The sequence below is a fragment of the Anas platyrhynchos genome, chromosome 8 (genome assembly GCF_047663525.1).
Source record: "Anas platyrhynchos isolate ZD024472 breed Pekin duck chromosome 8, IASCAAS_PekinDuck_T2T, whole genome shotgun sequence".
NCBI classification, from domain to species: domain Eukaryota; kingdom Metazoa; phylum Chordata; class Aves; order Anseriformes; family Anatidae; genus Anas; species Anas platyrhynchos.
In genome coordinates this window covers 18,465,423-18,490,581 of record NC_092594.1, presented here as the reverse complement: position 1 = coordinate 18,490,581, position 25,159 = coordinate 18,465,423, and the positions used below count along the sequence as shown (strand labels likewise).

Here is a 25,159-nt window from a genome sequence, read left to right as displayed (position 1 = left end):
ACAACCAGCCGATCTCCTTGGATGCTGGGGGCCGATGGCCTTTCCACCAGTTCCAGAAGCTACAGGGAAATTTTTAATCTATATTCTTCCCTTTCTTCCCACTACCACTTTTCGGTGGTTGCTTTTTTCAAAGTCAGAAGCAACACTCGAGCGAATGCATTTCATCCTTCTCGAGGCACAAATCGTAAGAAAAGGTTTCTTGGATTAAGTCCCCCCTCTTTGCGCAACCAATGCATTTCCACCAAAGATTAATCTTCTTGATCGAGTACACCTAAGGTCAGCAGGAAACTCAGCGATAAAGGCTTTCCCAAAAACGCTCACGCAAAAACTTCCCTAGCTCTCAATCCGTGCACAGGTTGCTTTGTCCAAGTCGCTTTTATCTCCTCTCTTTCAGCCAGGAGCGGGGAACTCAATATCCCATTTGTGAATGCTGAACCCAGTTTCTTCCATCACGGCCCTCAATATGGAGAACAAATTCATGAAAAATGCCCAGCAAACGGCTCGGCTCGCCTCTCAGGATTCAGCACGTGCCTCTCCTCTGCAAAGCCATTAAAAACAGCCCCGCGGTCCAACATCCATCATCGCCCCGGATTTCCCCAGGGGAATCTGGCCAGGCCAGGAGCCACGCTTCTTCCCCGGAGCGCCGGTAAGGCAGCCTTGATGCAGATTGGAACTGGGTGCCTTCCAGCCACCCTTCACGCCTTGCCTATGCCATGAGCTCAGCCAGTACCTGTGCCACGGCATCCAAACGCGACGTGGCAAGCCAGGCGGGTAATGCAAGAGGTGGGACAGGAGCAGCTGCTTGCTCCGAGCCACCCCGGTGGTGTTATTTGCTGCTCATACCAGCCGAAGTGTCCCTGTTGCAGATCCCTTTCTTAATCTCCTGGCATTCCTACGCTGAACGAGGGCTCTTCGGGCTGGAAAGATAAAGCAGACGTCACACGCAGACGGATGGCAGGCAGTGAGTTACCGTGCGAGCCACAATGAAATTAAAAACTGACGCTGCAAATTCCCTCTCCTCCGTTAAAAAAGGCCCCAATAATTAACTATGTAGCTCTCAATTAAGCCAGCTCCATTTCTTTCACCGCTGGCAGCACAGGCCGAAGCACTGCAGCTACACGTGTAACTAATGAGAGCTAAGAAATAACACCATCCCAGGCTCCCAGAATTCGCAATCTGAATCCGAGACAGATGCCAGCTGTATTATCTGCAGTCAGGACCATGTAGGAGATGCTGGAGAAAAAGGCAAAATTACAACGTGCCCCATGGGCATGAAGGAACTGCTCTCAAGGTGCTGGTTAAAGAACTGGGGATATAGGGGAACTTGAAGCAGCACGGCAAGAAGTCCTGGAGGATTGCACTCACATGCTGAAGAACAAGCAGTGTCACAGAAGAGATCCAGGAAGAGGCGGTAAAGGGGTGAAGAAATGCCTTAAGAGGCACTGGCATTTCCCACGTTTACCCCTAATTATTGCTGATTGATTCTTTGCTGCTTGCGTACCCTTATGGCTGACAGCGAAGTCACTTTTACTCTTGACAGTTAACTTCAGCAGGTGGATCTGGTTGACCGAAGCCAGCATAAATCATGGGCAAACGCGTGCTTCTGCATGCAGCAAACGCACTCATTAGAGGCATTTTCAAGCCCCCTGACTGGCAATGCCTTCACGGGGCAGCACGGGGAGCTCTGCCGCAGGAGAAAAGCCACACTTGTGCTGAAAGGGACAGCAGAGCATCCTCATCCCTGCCTCCAGGCACTGTATTTGTCAATAAAAGACCGGCTCGATTCAAGCTACGCTCGCCTCCTGACTGCCTGTCACGGACAATGCTGCTCCAGGCAGCCTCAAAGCCTGACAACCACTTTCGGAACAAAATGGAAATACGGGGACTAATATTTGCTAACATCATTAATTCATTTTTTGCCCCACTCCCCCTTCTTCCTTTATCCACGATGTCAAGATGTATACCTTTAAATTGTTGTCAGCCATAAACCAGACATCGTGTCCCAGTTCAGAGGTTAACATATAATGACAGACACATTAAAAAACCCTGTCCAATGTCTCACTGACAATTTCAGCTCCATCTTTTCTTCAGGAAGACAGTAGCTCAAACTCACTTATAAGCTTTAACAACATTAAAGTCTAATTGTGATTGAAAAAGAAAGGAGAAAGAAGATAGTTTTATCCTACTAAGCATTATGGAAACGAAAAGCAATTACAGAGGCAAACATTTTCTTTGCAGGGGTTTTGTGTTCACCTTCGGTTTTGGTCTTAAAAGTCTCCCGTGATTACAGCATGATCCATTTTTCCTCCTGCCTTTTTGGGCAGCAGGAGGAAAAGCATAAGAGAGAGGTAATTTCCTGTCAAGTGGGTGGTTTGGCAGGTTAACCTCTCGCTGGATCCCTGAAGCTAGGGCAGGGATTTATTGCTTCTTGTCTCGGAGCCCAGGATTTGTTTGGATGTACACAAAGCAGGCTGCCACAGATCTCACAACGTGCCACATCCAAGGGCCCTTCTGGTGCCTCACTGCCCTCCTGTGCCAGCACTCGCTGCAGGGATGCGAGGGAGCTTACTGGGGGATTACTGGGGCTGCACTGGGCCCCGTCCCACACAGCTGTTTTATGGGTGACTGAAGAAAAGGTACACAAGTCCTACAAAGACACAGCAGAGCAGCAAGAATAGCACGTGTTTTTTTTGTTTGTTTGTTAAGCTGTAATATAACAGAAAAGCTAGATTGTAGGCAAGAGTTAAATATAGGACATCCTAACTTTATTCAGAATAAAATTAGACCTCTGACAAGTTTTGTGTAGAGGAGCAGCACTACCTGGCACATGGGAAGGAGACAAGAAACACCCCCAGTAAGGTCATTACAATAAAAACTTTCCTGAAGTGTTCCCGCAGAGGTGAATACACAGCCCAGAGGCTTCCATCAATGCTTGCTCTGCACCAATCTTCCTACGTCCCTTCCTACGTGGCCCTAAGGGTCCTGAGCCTGGAGGAGCTGTGAGCTCTGGGCATCCATGGAGGTTTGCTTGGTGGCAGCAGGAGAAAACTCATCCTGAGTCCAACCTGCCCAAAGTACACCCAGGAGATGATCAGTTGTTCCAGCCTCAGCTGCCACGACGGGACAGGCATCGTCCTCTAACCCCCTCAGGCTCGCACGAAGTCAGCAGCAAACCCTTGAAGCGTGCTGATTGAATTGTAATTAAGCTGGCATTGTCTCAGGCGACAAATTTGACAGAAGACGCCTCAGAGCTAACCCAGGGGTAGACCTCAAGGAGTGCTGTGCTGGTTACCACGTCCCCTAAATGCACCGGATTAACATTTCTGCACACCATTTGAGGGGCGAGGATTATTAGGGAGGCAACAAGAAAATGTAAACTCTCCTAAAGTTTCAGCCATCCCCTCCCTCCTCTCCCCCTGTGTCATGGCCCGGCTATCCCCCTGGGAAGGGAACTTGGGCAGACACTAATTGTATTTGACAGCAGCAATTACACGCAAGGCTGGAGATTAGAAGCTCGTTAATTGTGTGTGCCATAATTGCTGCCGTCTTTCCCTTTACTAGCCGAGGCCAGTGCCAGGAGAGCGATGAGGAGGAGGCTGAGCTGCACCCCAAACGCAGGTGGTCCGGGGATGGGAGGAGATGTCCCCTCTCCCCCAAGCGTGTGGCTGCTCCTGACCCCATAACAATGCAGGACGGGGCAGCTAATGAGGCATGAAATGAGGACAAGCGATGTGCTCCTCCGAAGGTATTTTCCACCTGTATCTTCTCGGCCTGGCTGAACTTCACACTACTCGGTAAATATTAACCCTTCAGGGGCGACGCTGCCAAAGGAAAACGAAAATGACTGTCTGCAAGATTAGGCACTAAATTAAATGCTTCAGTAGCATTCATAAAAATCCTCCCTTCCCTGCTAAAAAGTATGAGCTCAGCATTCCTCACCACTCTACGGAGTGGTGGCGGCCAGCTAGATGCAAACAAGATAAAAATACACTGCTAAGCTCTTCTGTAAAGCTGCCTCTCGTGAACCAGCCCTACTAATGCCCGTCAGAAACTGCGGGTTTTAATATTCCTCTCCCAACAACCCTCCTTGGCTCCGAGCAGCAGCTCGGCCGGCGAATGCACATGACTCAGCTCCTGGAGCATCTTCAACAGACCACTGAGGAGCTGTACAATTTGAGCACGCTGTCCTAGGAAAAAAAAAAAAAACAGCAGTACATTCCCCAGGATAATGGGTTTTGGTTGTTTTTTGTTTTTTAAATATTGCAGAGACAGTTTAGTTAAAATTCCATTAACGGCTACATTAAAAAAAAAAAAAGGTTTCTGGTTCTTTTAAATCCCATTGCGGAATTTCCTCCTATAAACACAATCCAAGACGGAAGAAATATTTTCCTGATTATATTCGGAAGATAAAAACAAACACACTATAATTAATGTCGTCGTGTTGCATAGTTTAACAGACCCGCAATCTTAGGCAAAGCCTCGAAGATTACTCATTTAATGAGTTAATTAAAAACTGTACCATCAACACAGTTGGAAATTAGTAGTAAAGACAGTCAGGGGAGGGGAAATAAACGTAAAATGCTTAGCATTAACTCTGAGCAAGTTTTACTGTTGCTAGCAGCTCTGATTTCATGACTCACTGTCTACATTTTAACATTTGCATGACATGAAATAATATGCTCAGCCAAGAAACCTCATGCAGCGGTTCACAACATTTTTTTGGTGTGTGGAGCTTTTTTTTTAATGGAAAAGGAGGTCCACAGGTGAGAACAGCAGGAGTGATGGCAGACTTGCTTTTCCTCAGCTCCTTTTTGTGTCTGCTGCAGTCACCTGCGGACTCCCCAGGTCCACAGCCCAGTAGGTGAAGCACGGGGCCAGCATGCAGCCCGCCGACGGGAGGCAGAAACCAGGAGCACAGCGCCCTGCATCCTCAGCCCTGGAAGCAATCGATCACTTCTGTCACGTTGACCATATAAAAAAATAATCCCCAAGTGCCCAGGCACAGCAGCCCAAGGCATACGTACAAACAGCCTTTACTGTAATTGCCGTTTCTCTGGTCAATTTAATCCAAGGCATTCATCTGTACAGATTAAAAGAGACGTTTGTTTGGGCAAGAAGTATGTCCCGAGCCAAACTGAAAAGACTGAAAGGCTGCGTGGGATGCAGCTCATGCTCTGAAGCCACCCTAAATTTGAGCAACACGGCAGTGCCAGGACATCTGCCCCCGTGCCCAGCCTGCCTGTTGTGGGATTCATCCCCTGCTTGCTGGGGACCGCAGTTCCTGGACCGCCCGACCACCGCCACGGAAATCTTGCCTCCAGCAGATCCGGGTCGTAAAGGCAGAGGCTGGATTTACGAGCTCTGCAGACAAAGAAGTGACAGAACGGAGAGATATTTGGCAGTCCCTGTCCCCGCTGAGCCGGGCTGGGGAAGGATCAAAGGGTGGCAGCAGGAGGCTGCTGAAGGCACCGGGGTAAGGCTCGGGCTCAGCAGGATCTGGATGCAGCGGCGCTGCTCAGCCTTCAGAGATGTGTACAAACACTGAGCCCAAGACTGCCTGCCTTGGAGCTGGATAACTCAGCTCAAAATACTGATGGGGAGCTCTACAGACATGTAAGGAGTGCCAGCTTTCCTATTTTAAGCCCAAGCATCTAAGTCCCAGATAATACACGGTCTTTTAAAGGACAATTTTTTCCAGTGTTAAGAAACAAACAGCATTTACCAACATTAACCCATGTGTTAGCTAACAGCTAAACAGAAACTTCATCTCCAGTAATTCCACCCAATGCCTCCCTGATATTTCATGTAAAGAGCAAACTAAACATAACCACTGAGCCTCTTTCTAACCCAGAAAGCTGCACTTTCACAAAAGCAACAGCTTAATTATTCTATAGGTTGGGTTATACACCAAGCAACGACAGCTATTTTCTCCTAACTAAAATCATCTGGTTTTTTATTACTATTATTAACACGTTCTCTCTTTTAAACCCAGCCACACAAAGCAGGAGGGTACAGGGACCCTCCCCTGTCTGAACACCACCAGGTAAATGTCTACAGCTCTGCACCCAAAAATCAAGGCGTTATGTGCTCCACGGTGAAATCAACCCACAGCTTCCATCCAAGTCCCTGATTTTTTTAACAGCCTCTGACGCAGCGAGTTTAAAGTTCCGCAACAGCTTCAATTAGTTTGAAAAATAGGATTTTTTAATTAGAGGTTGCACCCTTCCCCATTTAAAACAGTCAAGCTGCGAGCAGAGCCTGGCGGCTTGCTGGCCAAAACCGGAGCAGCACTTTGATGAGAGCTGCCACGAGCTCCTGAGGAAGCCACGGCGCGACCCAAACCCATGTCCCAAACGCCCGCCTCGTGGCGCAAGCAGAGGATGCTGGCCCTGCTCCTCCCAACCTCCGTCACCACCTTGCCTCCCTACCCAAGGCAACAGGGTTTGGTGGCTCTAAGCCAGGCTCTTCTCATTTCTGGGCACTGCAGGAAGACTTTGGGGTGTGTGGATGTCCGTTCCCTGCTGCTCAGGAAGCCTGCAGGAACTCTGAGCAGAGAAAGCACCTCTTACCCCCTGGTCCTCCCCACCTCTCCTGCCAATGCTTGCAGGTTTCTGTCTGGTTTTCCTCCCCTCCCAAGCACCCTGTTACACTCAGGCTGCTGTTCTGCCTCCCACTACCCCTGTGGCAGCACCATGCTGGCTCTGTGCCACTCGTGCACTAACAGCAAGGCTGCAGCCCCCCCAGATCCCCAAATCCTACCACTACCCACGGCTGCTGAAAGCTTCGTTTACCAGCTCACTTAAATGAAGTCCAGAGTCTCCAAATGAAGGCCAGCAGAGTCCTTGCTTGAGGTTTGACTGCAGGTAGAGTTGCTTCTCATGCCACACCGACGCTGCTCATTCCTGCTCTCAGGTTCACAGCCACTCCATAAGAACAAGCTTTCCAACACTTGCACTATCCCCGTTTTTGTTGGTGGGGAGAAGCAGCACTGCCGTTTGTCTGCAATGAATGAGAACAACTGCACGTGGCAATCAAAGCCCTTCCTTGCCAGAAATCACCACCTCTCCAGGCAGAAATGGCAGAGGGCAATACCTGGTTGTCCGTGCCACTTCAGCTTGCAGTCTGACATCTTTATTCACTCTCGCCTTCTCAATTTAAGCCAAGATCTTGGGCTCACCTGGAAGTATGAGCAGCCATCCACCTATCAACTCAGCTGAAACAGCAGCAGCCTTCAGCAGAGGACTGGCAGCAACATAAACCCAATCCAGTCGTCCTTCTCAGGTACTGAGATGCTCTCTCAGCCAGGAAGCACGCATTCAAGTGGGAGTTTTAAGACCCCAGAGCTCAGCTGTGTCCCCCAGAAGAAATTCTGCCTGCAGTCCCACAGCTGTGGGATCACAGAACCCCGCACTGCTCCCTGTGCACTGCAGCCATACAGCAACATGGGTTACTTCTGGGCATCTATTAAGGAGGAAAGAAAAAAGCAACCAGGTCCCTGCTGTGCAGAGTTCCACAATCAATTACCTTGCCTCGTTCTGCTACATCCTGTCATCACTGGATGCCAGTAGTTTGAATTTATTTACTTTACTTTTTTTTTTCCCCTCTCCAGTTGCCTGTGGTGTATCTGGCTAGGATGCAATGTTTTAATCCACCAGCAAGCCAGGAACCACGACGTCAGGACGCCACACACATCACTATGCTGCAGCAGCACTCGGCAGCAGCAAGCAGAGACACATCCCTAATTATTATTTTTCCTCAGTAAGTTTCAAAATAGCACAAGATTTCTTTTTATATAAATTAAAGCGAGGTGATAGAAATTAATTCAGAGACATATTCAAAAGGAAAACTATTTCCTCTTCACTTAAGTGTTTAACCAAAGCCTCTGCACTGGCAGCTAAAAATGATAAGCCCTCTAATTTCTTGCTTGTAGTCCCAGAAGACAACTACTACTACATTCCTGACCTCCTGAGCAAGAGACTATATGATGCTGCACACACTACACTAACAGCACTGCGCATTGACACTGCTGATGTGAGCTGGAAAAATATGGACGAATATTCTTATATGCAGAAGTTAGCAGAGCTAGTAAGATTGTGTATCTGCTAAGCAGCATGTTTTCAGCAACACCAGGTGGCTTAACTAGTAGCAGAGCGAAAAGGTATAAATCCTTGTCCTGGAAATTCTTTACTTTAAAGAAGTTTGGGAATACAGCAGCCCAGACAGCCTCTGTACAGGATTCCAGTGCAGCTTTCAATACACGGCTTTGCATTGCTGCTTTGCTTTCTAAACTTCAATCTTTCTAAAATAGAGGCTCGCGGCTTGGCACTGCTGTATTTCAATCAACTGCTTGACCGAGGACTGCAACGTCATAAATAAAAGGTGCTAGGACTATAAATTTCCACGGAGATGTAAAATCAAAGAGAACAATCCAACAGGCTCCCAGGGGGTAGGAAACCAACACATGTTCCAGCTGCTTCTATTTCCAGTAGAAGACACTTGCTCTTTTCAACTTCTTCACTTACGCACAGCCTGTCAGAACCAGGAGTCCAAAGACCTGAAAAATCTCACTCTGGATCTGGCGTTTTGTTTTGTGCTACAGAGAAATGCAGCTGCAGAGAAAGGAGACCTCACCTACCACGCATGTCCCCGGGCAGACCCTGGTGCTGGCAGCCCCACAAGTGAGTATGAGTGACTTGCCAGAACCAAGCACCTGTGGGACATCCGCCAGCTCCATCCTCATCCTCACGTGGGTTCATGGCGAACAGCTGCCAGCATCCACCTCTGCTGCTGTTGTTCTGAGCAGAAATTGCACGGGCTGCCTATCAATCCCCTCCCTCACCTCAACAAACACAGCCCGATGGCTGGCAGTGCTGTCTGCACAGCCCCGAGCGAGGACTCTGACTGCCCATCAGCCTGCGCTGCTTTTAACAGCAGTAAATATAAAGAGGAAGCTGAGTTTCCAGCTGCTGCTCAGAGCACAGCAGTCATAACAAAGCAGGTAAACAACACGCTGCCTCCTACTTGGTATGCCGGAGTTGGGCTTTCTTGCATGAATACAGCTGCTAAAGGCACTTACATCTGCAAAGAGACAGCAAGGTAGCAAATGACTCATGGACACTTTGGTTTACGAGAAGGACCTCTATCAAATACTTCAAAACTAAAATAATGAAGCATTGACATTAGAAGATAAATAAGCAGTAAGGGGTACAGCATTATTCACCTTAATTTCAAAAGAACTGGGAAATGTATTTGGTGTTTGCAGTGTGATATTGTACTGCATTGTGCACGAGGAACAAGAAAACAGTGAAAAAAGAAACCGCGCCAAAAGCAAAGCATTTAAGGCTTAACTTGTACAGCCAAAGAACTGCTATTTCCCCAAGTCTGATGAAATAAAATGGGTTGCTCTGCCTGCTGGCTTGTGTGTTAGAGTAAGGGGCACATGAATGGCACGGCACAGGCTGCACCACCCACTGCCTCCCTGCGCCTGGAGGCTGCCCCTGCCCCTCGCACAGCTGCAAAAGGCAGCAGGGCAGAAGAACCATCCTGGGTGTCAAGATCTAACTCTCTCGGGACATACAGCAAACGAACATACCTGAGCTGGGCTGAAAAAAAAAGAAAAACAAGCAACTCTGCAGTTTGTAAGGCTGCCCAAACCCACAGGGCACCGCACGCCCCAGAGTCTGGGGTGGATCACAGGGATTTGTTTGGTTTTGTTTTAAAAATTTCCTAGTGTTTTCTTCTTTGTTAAAGACAATTAAAAATACATATAGGCTTGCTGTTGTGCCCTTGATTTACTTATTTGCTTTTTACAAGGAGAAAGTCTGATTAGTTTATGAATTATCTCAGTGATTTGCATCTTGCGGAGTGGCCATCCATTGAGGTGGGAGCTTTCAAAACAGCTAGCAAGCAGCACTGCCTGTTTTCAGCATTTTGTTACCATTTTTATTGTCCAGAACAATTACTGACATTTGGGTGAAACAAAACCAAACAGAGTCAAACAAAAGACTCACCGGGCACGAACTGGCACACAAAGACCTGCAAAAGCCCAGAAAGAAATGGGGACGGAGAGGAGCAAGGACACCAGCAGCACTGCTGTGCAGCACACAGGAGGCTCCTCTCCCCGGCGTGCTGCATTAGCACGGTGCAGGGAGGCAAGCTTTAAGGAGCACAGCCATAATTCCACATAGCCCCACACCACCTGATGCAGTTACATTAGTTTTATACTACAAAAGAAATAAATTGAGACCTTAACCCAAACTAAGCACACAGCAGGTGCCTGAACACACTGCTGCTTGCGACAGGCAAGAGACCCAAACAGGTCTTCTCCTTCCAGCTCTTCCCATCCCCCTTGTAATCCTGCCTACGCCACCCTGCTTCTCTTTCCCAACCCCAAAGAGTGGCTGCTTGGACAGATTATTGAGGGTGACATCTGTTTGACTGATAGACAAAACAGGAAAACACGATGGGCGCGCTCGTTTTGTTTACAGACCAGTTTTTCCAATGCATTTCTGAATTTCCAGAAGAAATTGTCAGCCTGCAGGAAATCTGCATATTTCGATCTAAAACTACATAATATGATTTACCATTTGCTAATGTAGTTCTCAGAAGCTGACCAAATATAAAACCTACAGACTGCAAAAGAGCAAAGCTTCGTGCTCTGGACGGACACGAAGAGGACAAATTTGAGCACTGAGCCCAAGTTTATATTTAAAAAAAAAAAAAAAAATCAGGTCTGGATTTCAAAATGCCTGTTAACATACTTGGATACAGTTTGCATTTGAGACACTGCACAAAACCTAAACTGCCTTGGAAGTGATACTTAAATACAAGAGGGTCATCAATTTAAATCAATTGTTAAAACACTTTGGTAATACCTGGTGCAACCTCCTGTGACGTACACACGCAGCTCCGCTACAAGCCTAGAAGTTATTTCACCTTCCACTGTATCCCTGAGTTACAAATCCCGCTTTGCCATGTTTTAGTTTCCCTCAACTTGCCTGTTGCATTTAAAATGTGGCAAGGAAAGGTTATTTCTACAGCAATGGAGGAGGAGGGAACAGGGCAACTGGCCGCCCACCCGAGCAAATATTGCCCCCTGCAGTACTCCCTGCAAAAACACCCACTGGCCACTGAACAGATCCATCTGCATTTCACCTGCAGGCTTTCCAGCTTTCGGGACTGCTCTGAGCCTGCAAGCGATGGTGCTTTTGCTTTTTTCTTCGCTCTGCAGTTTGTTTTCCTTTTTATGAGACGGGCTGCCTAATCCCAGGGGTTGTCTCCTGGCTGCTCCGACTGCCACGACTCAGTACTCCCACACGCCAGCAGCGACAGAGGTATTTTACTCCTGCTGACTACTTGGTCCAGAGTGCAGAGAAATCAATCTTCCTCTTCCCAAACAAAGCACGGGACAATAGGTGAAAAACAGCTTTCCTCCCCGTAAACATCAGCACTGGAATTTCAAACCTCTGAGAACTTAGAAGACATTTGGCAAACGTTTATTTTCTTAGAGCTCAGGCTCTATTTCTGCTCTCCTTAGAGATGCATCTCTGCTGTTGGGATTCCTAAGATGCAACTTCCCTTGTTACACAGTGGAAATCTTTGTGCATTATGGATGAGGTTGAATTACAGTTAGTTAAATAAGTTAAAATGCCCATTTTTTTTCCTCATACACATATAGAAAATCACGAACACCTCCTGTGAACTTCAGCTGTCAAAGCAAACAGACAGAAGGCCTCTGCAATGGTTCAGGGAAGGGTGCCCCGCTGAAGTTAGTCGCATGACAGGTTGTTGAGATTGAACTGGTAAATGTGCAATATAAGAAATAGCAGAAGAAAATATTTAGAATCAAGAGATGCCAAAACTGCAATCAGCAAATGGAAGGCTAAAACTGATGAGCAGATCTGGATGCTTTCTTTATTATTTATTTTTATTGTCCAAGCCGTGCCATAGAACCATCTTGTTACAAGAAACGATCAATAACAGCTCCCAACTGCCTCGCTGCACGTGCTGTGCACACCTCCAGCCCGTCCCTTGCAAAAGGGACTCGCTTGGGGTGCTGAGTGCTATCCTGCTCCTGCCTCGGCGTGGTCCATGCCTGTGGGCAGACCCAACTCCCGTGCTGATGTGAGGTCTGAAACATCCAGAGGTGTAAATCCACTGGGGATTTCCATGACACCAAATACATGCCAGGGAGATTAGAGTGTGGAAAAGCAAATATCACCGCTAAGAATGCCTCAAAAATGTTGAGCGCCATCAATGCCCAAGCATACAGCTGAGACAGCGACGTACAGGAGAAAAGTTATCGCATGGAGATGCGAAGAACTCAGTTTGAGATCTCCCTCATCACCCAAACCACTGCTGACACCCTGAGAATAGGTACTGCAGAGCCCCAGCATGATGCAGGGAGGGATGGGGGTAGGCAATAAGGGGCGTGTGGCTGGCCAGGAGAGCAGCTGGATATCGCTGCTGAACCCTTGCACACATCAGCAAAAGCCACAGAAAGCAACGTGGCATTTGCTGCCAGCGAGGCAGGAATACGACAGGTGAAAGTATGAGAAGCGAAGCAGCCAGGACACATACACCTCTCTGAAGCAGTCAGATGTGTTGACGGCATAAAACATTTCTGTTTAAGAATAGAGAACACAAAAGAATTGCTTCATAAATTATTCTGTGTTCTGGAGAAAGAGTGAATAGACTTTAAGGACAGGTGATGTCTCTGAAATATGTAAATGGAGCTGAGCTGGTCCAAGCAATTACCTTTTCACTGCCTGGAACTCCAGACTAAAAGGAATGACTCAGAAGAAAGAACAAGAAACAAAAGATGTGCTAAAAGGTAGAAGATGACGAAGGTAGATGGCACCAAGAGAAGAATCAAGACAGGAGTTGAATCCTGACCTCCTAACAGCTGCTCTTGGGAAAAGGAGCAAAACCACCTACAACAAAAAAAATTCAGAAGACCATGCCAACAGGGAGATCCAACTGCAAAAACATCCAGAAAGGCAATTGTGATCAGGGGTTATAGACTTCTGGGTTCAAGACAAATACAGCAGCTTTGTGAACGTAAAGATAACTTATCTCAATATACTTTGTTATATCTGCTATTTTAAACATCTCCTTCCTTGCTAGGTTTTAGACAAAAGTTCTTATAGAAGAGATGAGGCATGACTACCAGATGGCCTGCTGGTGGCAAGGACGAAGAAAAAGCTAAAACATGGGAAATGGCCATGGAGATGACCCAACAGCTGCACCACTATTGTCAAAAGCAGCATTCTAGCTTCACACAGCAGGAAATAGCTGTGGGCACTGCCTCTCCACATTCAATTGTCTCCTGTAACTGCAGGTGCTCCAGCCTCCAGGTAGGAACAGGAAGAAGGTGGTCGGATTTTGCCTGTTCGTGGTGTTCTCAGTGCTTCTGAACGCGAATTCAGGATGCTCCTGCTGCATCAGTACACGTTCACTTTGGTTTTGTCCCCATTGAAAACAAAGAAAAATTACTACATTAGAGCAGTCTGATGCTGAAAACGTACTAAAGTTCAATGCACTGAGAAACTGCAAGGTCAACGTGAAGGAATGAATCAAGGAATAATCAAGAAAAGTGAAAGAAGTGGATATGTTGAGACAGCACGAAAACCACTGCATTTATTTCCATTTTATTTATTAGGAATGGACAACCCAAAGGCCACAGAGCAGTAACAAATCTGTTGGGGAAGCTATCTGTCTATCTATCTATGTGGTGCTCCCAAGTTTTACATTTTGCACAGTTAGTACTAAAGGATCAAGACAAGGATCAACGCCCTTTGCAAATACATGAAACCAGAGAGGAGAAGGATTGAAGATAACACAAGAACGACTTTAAGGAACAAAGTGAGCAGTTGAAGAGAAAATACGCAGGTAATATTGGGACAGCTTCCAACAGCAAAATTCATGAAGCTACACAATGAGAAATGTGACAGCTTCGTACTCTAATTGCTGCCTGCCATCTGTAATGATCCAAAAGCTGAACTTTTCCAATTTGTACCAAGCTTTATATCACATTTACCAAACACTAGGAGTATTTCATTCATAATCTATAGAACACAAGAGCAATTCAGAAATTCAGCAGGTGAACATGGAAAGGAGACAATGACAGTGATGAAGAACCTCGTAATGTTCCTACAGATCTTTTCTATAAATCCAATTTGAAATTTGAAGACTCCAATAGCTATTATTCCATCACTGCCCCACGACTGCATGTACCTCCGTCATTTTAAAGAACAGAGCTCCCTCTCGTGGCTCCACAAGGTGGATGTGGTAGGAAAAAAATTGCAGCATGAGACAGATCAAAGAACAAGAAGAATCCTGGCAGGATTTTGGTTATAGACTAGTGGAATTAAAATGAAAATATTGTAGGAAGGACAGATGGAATCTTTTAAAGAATCCAAAGCCATGTGTGCTCTAATGCTAACTTTTAAATTGCATTCTCTGCTCTTTTAGCTTCCTGTTAAGCCTTTCTGCAGCTGAGCACATTCCTTCAGTGTAAAGCTCTCACAGCTCTTTTAACAGGTTTCTAGCTAGGAATAGGCAAGGAATAGGGGAAAAGGGATAAGGACAAGAAGCACGGTACCTGTGCAGTGGTGAAGGAACAGTAAACCAGATAATGCCATGCACTGAGACTACACCAAGGAGAAAATCACTGGTTTCAAAAGGTCAAGAAATACATGGTTATATGAGTGAGATAAACTTATATGTTGAAAAGCTGCAACGAAAAGCATTTGAAGGAAGAAAATCACACATCTTTAAACCACTCAGACGCCTTCAGCCCTGTTATTGACACAGAAGATTCTGCTCAAGCTCTAGCATTGCTCTTTAATTCTGCAAACCCACACTTCTTGCATCTACCACCCATAAACAAGGGAGGACAGCACAACACACGAAAGAGCAAACACGCTGCTGCAATAGCGTCACCCCACATGGTCCAGTTTCTGCTGAGTCCTGGGGACAGAGGGTATGCAAAAGAAGAAACATGCTCACACATTCATTCCTCACCTTAGGGGAAGAGAGGAGGAGCAGCACTGCAAACTATTCCTTGTTTGCTATGTGGCTTCTTAAAAAAAGATCTGAAAACTACTAGATTATTTCACTTTCCTAGCTGACAGCTTTGTAACCTGAAGGTGATGCCTCTGAAAAAGGTATTTCTCTGAAGCAATGAAGTGAGAAGAGTATCCCAAGCTGAACTTGTCATCATGCATGAAAAATCATGCATGATGACAAAACAAACACAAGCTCTACACACAAAAGGTTCAAGAATTATTCATTTTTTTGGTCAATGTTTAACGAATATTCAGGATGTTTCACTTTATGCTGCTGGGTAGCTTCCTCATAATTTTTTAAAATTTAGGTAGAATTCTGAATATTCCTGTATGGCCATTTTAGATCAGACAAGAACTCACACAGCATGTGGCTGATTTTTGCTAACCGCACTGTACAGCACATAAAACTTTTTCCCAAAGATATTAAAAAGGGTTCTCTCTAAACAACACCTGCTGCAAAAGCAGGATCAAACCCACGGAACATGAGCTAGTAAAGAATATAATTACTCTTAAGACTGAAGAGCACTACCAGAAGACAACTGAGAATCAAATTCTTGATTCATAGGCTGGTGCTCAGACTAGTATTTGCTTCCAAAGTGCAGGACAAAAAAAGAATCAATTTCCTACTGTGCAAAGAAATTACTATGCGTTCAGCATTTTGCTATTAGTAAAATATCTCCATTCTAACTCCAGTTAAAAGCAGTATTTTTCCAAAATCCAATCCTCTTAAAAATTATATAAAAATCAGTCTATAAACAGAGAGAGATCCTTAAATACTCAATCAAGTAATAAACCTGGCAGATGAAAGGCAGATTAATTAAGATGACAGTACAATCTCCCTATAACAAACACATACAGGGCTTAAAAATACGCTTGTTATGTTGGAGCACCTAACCATAATCAGATTTGGTAATTTGCTGTATCGAAACAAAAAGGAAACATTTTCAGAATTGATCATTCAGTTCACATCACTTTTATGGAGATTACTTTGTATTGATCAACATTTAAAGAGTAGTTGAAAAGACAAAGATGAGAAAAGGATAAAAAGTATCCTTACATGCTAAATACAGCATGAACCCATAAAAGCAAAATAAATTAGATCACTACAGCCAAATCAACCCTGCGCATGTGCTTACTGTAATGAAGATAATTACGAATGAAAAAGATGGTTCTTCAAGTTTCAGTCTTAACAAAAGGGGAGTTTTAAAATGGATTTACAGTTTGACCTGCTCAGAATGAAGTTTCCTATGCAGCAATTGAAGTCTGTGTGCAGCTGAACCGTTGCTGGCTTTGAAAAGACACAGATGTGGGTTTGTTTTCCAAACAGTGTTTTCATATTTCCTACCTGTGGGTTCCAACTGGGGTCCAGTTTTTTCACTGTAGCCACATACTCCTGCATAGCTTGATGAGGACTGGTGTCTCCCAGGGCTTTCCAGGCTTCCCTAGGACAGAGAGCAAGATATCAGCGAGCCACTCGGAGACAGCACAATGTCTTTTTACAGTGTGAACAGTGGAACATGGCAATCGGAATCACATATATGATTTTAGGGGGTGCAAAGCCATCTTCCATTCACTTGGAAGCAGCCAACATTTCAGTGAAGCCATGACTGCTGCCAGTGCAGCACTCCAATACAAAAGTGTCTTTTAAACAAAAGCCATCCTGTGGCAGACACTCTAAATTTTACCTCCTCTAAGTTGTCTGTAATCTGTCAACAGAGGAGACAAGATGCGACACAAACTAGAGCCTGAAATATGCAGGGTTTACAAGCATTTCCTCTTACCATTTCTGCTTCCCCTCAAAATCGAAGAAGCCTGGCTTTGGAGTGTTACAGGGTCCGAATTTCACCTAAAGAAAAGAAATTTCCTTCTGTTAGAACAAACCAAAGAGAAGGGAACTTGCTTAAGAAAATACCAGGTTTGGATGGCTCTGGGTCCTTTTATTCTTGTGCCAGATGAAAAGTTTTTGAGGGAAAGTACTGACACCCAACTCAGCTGTGTTTTACCCTTGTTTTAGCACTCTCAATTACTACACAGTTACCTCTGCATCGCTGTGCTTGCTTTGTGTGATGCAAGGGAAGCAATTTTGTTAGGCAGCTCATTTCTTTTGCATGCATTACCCAACAGGGATCACCAGCAAGTGATTTCTCACTTAATGTTATGTTTATTACTCAGCCAAATGCCTCATTCTCCACCAGTATCAAGAAAAAAATCTGTTGATTAGGGTTTCTAGAGAGATGATTATTCATTAAGGATGAAATTCACCTGCTTCCGCACCAAGTTTGAGTAAACAGACTTTGCTTAATTATTTTCAAGGTCCTCGGGAAGGCAAGGGGACGAAGTCAGGGGGAAGGAACGCCAAGCAGCTTCTGAATCAGCTCCGAGGCATCTGGCTGCACAGGAAGCACTCCGCGAGCGGAACAAGTCGAGGCCTGAGCAGAACCGCCCGAGACGAAGCGGGCTGGCACGAGGAGGCACAAGTGAAAAGGAGGAAAGGGGGAAGTAACAGGAATAGCACCACACCAGATTTAGGGGATGGGTACCGCCACAGCAGAGGCGTGCAGAATCAGGCGTGCGCTTCTCTGGCTCCACTCTAGTTCAGAAATACCAGAACTGACGAGGTTCCCAAGCAGATCCCGACGTAAAAGCGTGAAATGGACTTAGCACCAGGGGGCCTCAGCTGGGTTTTCATATAAAGGCGTGCTGATGTGACACACAAAGCTGCTTCTTTCATTTTAGTAGGGTCTGGCAGCCCTATCTCCGTTACGAGCTCACCCACAGAAGTGAACGGAGAGGACGGACAAAGGCTTCCCCTGCCCGCAGCTCCAACAGCACAAGCACGCTGCTGAGAGGCATCTGGTGATAAGATCGTCTCAGGAAGAGCAGTGAGAAGGCTGAGACATGGTAACGTTTTCCTGAAAGTCAGCTCAGGAGAATTTAGACATGAACGTGCCTCTGTGCCTGCTGGTGAACGCGGTGAGGACTCACCAGACCCGGCTGCCATCAGCGCCCCTTCCTCTTACAGAATAAAGCCCTCGGCACACAGCTGTCTCAGCAAAACGGATCCAACTGAAATGAAAATATCACCGTGGAAGGGAACGGACTTACACAAAGCGTGGATTTGTCTTAATTTTTTTTTACATTCAGCTTAAGGAAAGCAGTGCATGTCCTGCAGGGATAACAAAAGGCCAAGAAATCCTTGGCCCACCAGGCAGGCACGGCCTGGAGGTGGGCAAAGGCTGCTGTCCAAACACGTTGTTAGCTGAGCAACACCGAACTGCATCCCCCCGTTATTTTCTATTTGTAAATGAAATATGCTCCAGTGTTCAGGCAGGTGAAGCGCTTAAATCAACCAACAATTCTTCACCTTAGCAGGGTGGGGATTTTCTGCTGAGGATGGGAATCATTAATCAGGCCTTAGAGCGAGCGTGCCCACGCCGAGAGATATTTATTAGTTACACCATGTTTTCATTTCGAGTGCTAGAGGAGATGAGGGACTAACTGAAATTAATGCTCTGCACATCTGACCATCTCCTGGCGAGCAGTCCTTTCACATCAGGGCATCTCAGCCGGTCTTTAAAACAACACGTTGCATTTCGTGGAGAATTGGGGGAGAGGACGAGCAACAGTTAAGCCCTGTAAATCAGTCACGGCTCATTTGTGTTGTAAATCTCTCCTCCTGTGCTCAGATATGGACTGGACCACTTGTTCCATAAAACAAAAGAAACACGGAAATAAAATGCGAATTCATTATCTGGGTGGAAAATGCCTGCCTGGCAACTCTTCAGTTAGATCTGGCCAAGCCAGATCAAAGAAATATCATCTTTTTTAATATTAATTGTTCGCTGCCATCATCAAAACAAGACGGCAGTTCCTTTTCTCCAGATTTGGCATTCAGAGGCTGTTCCAGCACTGAAAAGACTGTTAGTAACATCAATAGCAATACAAATCAAGGAACGGTAGTTAAATTTCATCCATCAAGAATGGGAGGAAAAAAAAAGCACGCGTGTGCCCTGTTTGCTATTTTGAGATATATTAAAAAGGCTTGCAGTGCTTTTGCTGGAGAGAAGAAGAAAAAAATTCTTGGCTTCCTTCTTTCTGCTGCAGGACTCCATAATGCAGCAGGAGCCAAACAGGAACCTAATGGTAAGGGAGACTGGAGCCCAGTAGCCGAGGAAGGGGATTTTTAGCTAAATATACTCCTGAACCATGCAAAAAGCTGACCCAGGCAGCTCTGCTCGGGCTGTGTCTGTGTTTGTGGCCAAAAGGGAAATTTAGAAGCCCTGGCTGATGGCTTCACCTGACGGCTGGAGGTCACGATGTTCAGAAAAGCTCCTGGACAGACTGAGAGATGTGTCAGTGCTGTGTACCACCAGATAAAAACTCAGCTGTTGGGCCGTCCCGTGAAAAAACCCGAGGTTCTCCTTGCTCATTACATCACAACTGTTTTATTTTTTTCTTCCTGGTGGTGGGGAACAAACTGCTGTGTGCTAAGTTTTCAAGTAACACGTTTATGCAGCGGGAAGTCCCAGCTGCTCAGAAATCTTTAAGTTTACCCTCCCCAGGGGCAGCACAAGCCTCTGCCAGCAGCACTGGGTTTGCAGCCCAGAGCATCCTGCTGATGGGCGGCTTTCCCAGCCTCTGGTCACTCCCAGGGAGGTTCTGGACCCGCTGCCTTCTCTGAAAGACAAATGCTGTACTGGTCTCCATCACCACAGCTCCCGAGCCCCCCTCTTTGGCATTCCCAGCAGACAGACAAGCTCCACCACCTTCACCTTACCGCTGCAGGCTCAAGGCAGGCAGGACGAGAGATTTGCCCAAAAGCAGGGGGAGAAACAAAACAGGTCCCAGGCGAGAGCCCTGCCAAGCAGTCTGTTCTTCCCCTGAGTCGTAAAGCCAGCAACATCTTCTAAAAAGCTCACTGGAGGTGACAACTAAGCAATTCCCTTATTTTCAAGTCTCTGACACATAAACAAAATCAGAGAGAAAAGTAATAAAACCCTGAAATGGCCTCCAATAAAAGGTAATAAAATCCCAGGAAAACGGTTATATACCCAAACAGTTGGAAATAAATAATATACAGTATTTTAACAGAGAGCTCAGCTGTTACTGCCACCCCTTTTATGACGGCGCTGCGTCCTAAATCAAAGCCCTGAGCGACATAAAACACCGCGCAGAGGAAAGACAAGGGTGCCAAATCAAGGGCAGCGGACAGATCTGAGTCAGCACCTTTTGTGTGCGAGCAATACCACTGCCCACCGGCGTAATATATTAGCAGCCCATTACGCATGCTGCTACGGCTGCTGTAATTAAAGAGAGAAAACTCGCATTAAGCGCCATCACGTTGATTTAAAGCCCCAAACGCTGCAAAAGTCCAAGTTAGCAGATCCTAATCCTGCAGCAGCTGTGAGAGCTGGCACCGGAGGCACAGAAACCAGGGAGCTGACACAGCCCCGAAGCAAGGAGCAGGCGGGTTCTTCTCGTGCATCCTCTTGGCCGGGGACAAGAGGGACAGAGGCAGAGGGGATAGAAGCGCCCCTCGGCTGGAGGGGACTGGACATCGGTGCTGCCAGTGCTAATTGCTGCTGTTTCTGCCTGGTATCAAACCTTGTGAAAGAGTTTCCCATTTTAATCACTTTTAACTGAAACATTAAATACTTTATTGCTCTTACAGAGACAACCCTAATAAATATTCTAGAGTCTGCTGACACTCACAGAGAAGTACATCAGTGACACTTCCCCTTTTCCAAGTGGGACACTTACAAAGCATTTGCACCAAAGTCTTTTCTTTTCACCTCATTCTCATCGTGGTCTTTGTTCTTACAAGTTTTCCTGGCACTTTTTTTCCCCTCCTTTTTCTTACGAGGAGGATGAAACCTGGAGACCTGTTTAAAAAAAACAGGCACCAGAAAAACCTCAAGACAGAGCCTCACGCGGCCAGTTTGTTCTCAACAGACTGGCTGTGTACAACTCATGGCCCACAGACCACAGCCTGGGAGCCACCAGCTTGGTGGATAATTAAATATTACACCAAAAAAAATAGAAATGCTTTTCAGTGGCAGTAGCCAGATGAGGGTATTCAGTGTGGGAGGAAAATCACAGGGAAGATGTACGCACCTAACTTCAACTATTAACCCAAACGGGTGGGATTCGGTTCTGGGCAATCTTTTGCCATACAGGTGACTCAGGTTCAAGTTTTTACCCTTTAATCTTCCACGTGCAACACAAGTTTTAACTCTTCTGTTTCTCCAGGTGAGCCAATTACAGCTCTCTGCACCTTAACTGGTGCTTTTGTTTGACATCAGTTCTCCCAGAGGAGCAGGAAAGTTGCTCTTTCATGGCACATCCCTGAGTTGCTGATACTCAGGGGCTGAACGGGAGAGGTGTCAGTGAAAGGGGAAGGGTCCCTCACAGAAGTACTGAGGTTGTGAGGGACCCGTGAAAAGCAGCCCCCGCCGAGCAGGACCACCAAGAGCACCCCACAATCATGAATGGTCCAGGTTGGGTGGGACACCTGAGGAGCATCTCCCAGCCTAAAACATTCCACAACCCTACAGCCTAATGCCCTGGCAACCCCCTGAACCACCAACCCGCCTCAATGGGGCTCCACAAACAGCCCCATCCTTCACGGGGCCGCATCCAAACCCCACGGATTCAGCACGGGGAGCCCGGCAGGCGGACACCCAGCACAGAGCAGGGCCCGAGCCCGTCCCTGCTGCCTCGCAGCCCCACCGAGGGGCTCTCCGTGAGGGCGAGGAGCCGGCCGGGGCCTCACCTGCTTGTAGCGGGCGTAGAGGTAGAGCAGCTGCTCCTTGCTGGCGGCGCCCAGCAGCCCGGGCAGCCGCTCGGCCGCCTGCTCGAACAGGGCGGGCAGGTGGTGGTCGTGGTGGCCGCCGGCCGGCTCCGAGCCCCCCGAGTCCCCCGAGCTCCCCTCAGCGCCGCTGCCGGCCGCCCCCGAGGGCGACGCCATGGCGGCCGCTCCGCCCGCACAGCACCGCCCCGCCCGGGCCCGGTACGGCGGCACCGCGGCCCGGGGAGAAAAACGAGCCGAGAAGGGACGTTCCGGGACAGCTCGGGGCCCGCCGCCCTCAGCGCCTCAGGCACAGGGGCTGACGGCCCGCCCGGAGCTGAGGCTGAGCTTGGCAGCCGCATCCTGAGCTTGGTGCAGGAGCCCGGGCTGCATGTTGTGGGTTAAGGCTGGAAAAGCCCTTCACAGTCATCTCCAACCACCCCCTGCCACCCATGTCACCCACCAAACCATGTCCCCCAGCACCACGTCCAACCTCTCCTCAAACAGGGACGGTGACTCCACCACCTCACTGGGCAACCCGTCCCAGTGCCTGACTGCTCTTCTGAGGAGAAATTTTTCTGATTTGCAACCTGAACCTCCCCTGGCACAACTTGAGGCTGTTCCCTCAAGTCCTTATGCTAATTATCTGCAAGAAGAGGCCGACCCCCAGCTCCCCACCCCTTCCTTTCAGGGAGTTGCAGAGAGCAATGAGGTCTCCCCTGAGCCTCCTCTTCCCCAGCCCAAACACCCCCAGTTCCCTCAGCTGCCCCTCACAGGACTTGTGCTCCAGGCCCTTCACCAGCTTCACAGCCCTTCTCTGGACACGCTCCACGGCTTCGATGTGCTTCTCGTAGTGAGGGGCCCAAAGCTGAACCCAGCACTCGAGGTGCGGCCTCACCAGAGCTGAGTACAGGGGGACAGTCACCTCCCTGGCCCTGCTGGCTGCACTATTCCTGACACAAGCCAGGACACCGGTGGCCTTCCTGGCCACCTGGGCACACTTCTGGCTTATGTTCAGGTGAGCATCGACCAACACCCCCAGATCCTTTTGGTCTGCACAGCTTTTGAGTCACTCTGCCCCAAGCCTGTAGCACTGCATGGGGTTGTTGTGGCCAAAGCGCAGGAGTCAACACTTAGCCATGTTCAACCTCATCCCACTGGCCTCTGCCATTGATGCAGCCTTTCCAGGTCCCTATGCAGAGCCTTCAAATGTAAAGTGTTGTGAAGGAGGAGTGGAGTTAGTCTGGAATTAGTCCCCCAGGGACATGACTCACAGGGTCCTGAGAACTCACCAGCCACTGCCAGCTCCCAGGGCCATGGGCACCCCAGGAAACCTCAGCGGGACACTGGCACCCTGCCAGGATGTGGTCTCTCCTGCTGGGGCCTGGGGGGCACCTCACAGCTCTTCTCTCCCAGCCCAGCTCCCTCATTCCTCTGCAGGTGTGTTCTCTAACACCTGCATGCAGCAGCCCTCACTTGCCCCACTGCCTCCCGTGTGCCTGTGCCCCAAGCCCCTTGGTACCAAAGGACATGAGTTGCTGTAAGGATGATCTTTATTCAGCTGGGAGAAGTGGTCTGCCACCAGCAGGGATTTCCAGGAGTCCCCCAGCCAGCTCACTGCACACGCATGCTCCTGCTGTCCTCTGTGGAGCAACGAAGCAGAGCCACGTCCTTTGGGATGCCAGCAGCCCCAGCGGTGCCTCTGGGAGGGTGCAAAAGGGGACTCTCCTCGGAGGCCCTCATGAGATGAATGTCGATTCCCCGCTGGTGTTGTGCTGGCTGGGCACGGGCAGCCCACCAGGGGACAGCTGGCAATGTTGGTGGCACCCATGCAGGGTGGTGATCAGGGCGATGTTGGCATCCAGCTGTCAGGGGAGGTGCCTTCAGCACAGGAGCCTTCGGAGGGCTGAGGGGTGTCCTGCCTCACTGGCTCGCTGTCAGTCTGAAGAGAACTGACTGTCGGATGGGTGAAAAGGCTGTGCCAGAATTATTAGGCAGGCACTTCATTCCCCCTGCATCCTTTCCCGGTGCGATGCCTGCCCTCGCACGGGCCTTGGAGGTCCTAAGACCAAGGGCTTGTTGCTGGGGGTACTCCAGGGGGCTCTTCTTTTCTTGTCCTTGTTTTGTGCCTTCTTCCTTGGCAGTGGGAGCCCGAGCTCTTGCAGGCGGAGCTGGTGGAGGCGCTTGAGGCTCCTCACCATAACGGCAGCTTTGGCCTCCATCTGGCAGCGCAAGGCATAATCATGCAGAGCGCCCTTTCCCTGGGGTCTGTCCCCACGGAAGCTGAGGCCCACCGGCCCGTTCCCTGGAAGTGACAGGAGAAGAGGCACAGCAAAGGGCATGTCTGAGGGCTCGTGGGGTGGAGAACTGCCCTGGGCTCGGCTTCCTCTGGAGTGTCCAGCCTTGAAGCCTGCTGCTGCCGCTGCAGCCCACACGGGGGTCTGTGTGCCCAGCAGGGCGGTGGGCCTGAGCCCCCCGTGGTTTGGGCCGTGCCCTGAGTGTCTCGGTGAGAAGGAGCCGTGGCCAGAGCCACATCCAAGCTGGGCAGCCGTGGCACGGTTCTCCTCAAAACCCTCTTGGGGGCAGAGTGGAAGCCCCCATCGAGAGGAAAGCCCCAAGTTGGCTGTTGGTTGGATACCATCACAGAACCAGTTAGGTGTGAATGGAATCATGGAATCATAGAATCACTGAGGGTGGGAAAGAACATCTGCTCCAACCACCCCCTGCCACCAATGTCACCCACCAAACCGTGTCCCTAAGCACCACGTCCAACCTCTCCTCAAACACCCCCAGGGACGGTGACGCCACCACCTCCCTGGGCAACCCGTCCCAGTGCCTGACTGCTCTTCTGAGAAGAAATTTCTCTAATTTCCAACCTGAACCTCCCCTGGCACAACTTGAGGCCGTTCCCTCTAGTCCTATCACTAGTTACCTGTGAGAAGAGGCCGACCCCCAGCTCCCCACCCCTTCCTTTCAGGGAGTTGCAGAGAGCAATGAGGCCTCCCCTGAGCCTCCTCTTCCCCAGCCCAAACAGCCCAGTTCCCTTAGCCACTGCTCACAGGACTTCTGTTCCAGATATATGTGTTATATATACATTTATTGAAATGCATACATACATATACATGTATAAACATATATAGATCGATAGATAAGTATGTTTACATAAGCTGGCACAAACCCTCTCCCTGCTGGTTTGCAAATGCCTGTTAGGATCACAGAGGGAAAGCAGCCACTGCATTGACACCAGGGGCTCCCCTAACACTTCTCAAGCATTTTAGGACCTTTGCCAACTTTTCCCCTCTCC

The 25,159-nt window shown here is 48.3% G+C and overlaps 1 protein-coding gene across 6 annotated transcripts in view; it reads right to left on the bottom strand.

Moving 5' to 3' along the window:
- The window catches only part of ACBD6 (acyl-CoA binding domain containing 6), a 72,299-nt gene extending 50,215 nt beyond the window's left edge, over positions 1-22,084 (bottom strand). For 2 of the 6 annotated variants that reach the window (XR_011811067.1, XM_072041876.1), the window contains exons 1-3: positions 21,841-22,084; positions 16,850-16,914; positions 16,414-16,510 (exon numbers count right to left, since the gene is read on the bottom strand). Coding sequence is in view for 5 of the 6 variants with exons in the window: in XM_072041876.1 (XP_071897977.1) it covers positions 16,414-16,510; positions 16,850-16,914; positions 21,841-22,035 (357 nt within the window). In the remaining variant the exon portion in view is untranslated. The remainder of the gene's footprint in view (positions 1-16,413; positions 16,511-16,849; positions 16,915-21,840) is intronic. The other 4 variants (XM_072041877.1, XM_072041878.1, XM_072041879.1 and 1 more) reach the window with 3 other exon arrangements.
- Between the last annotated feature and the right edge of the window lie 3,075 nt (positions 22,085-25,159).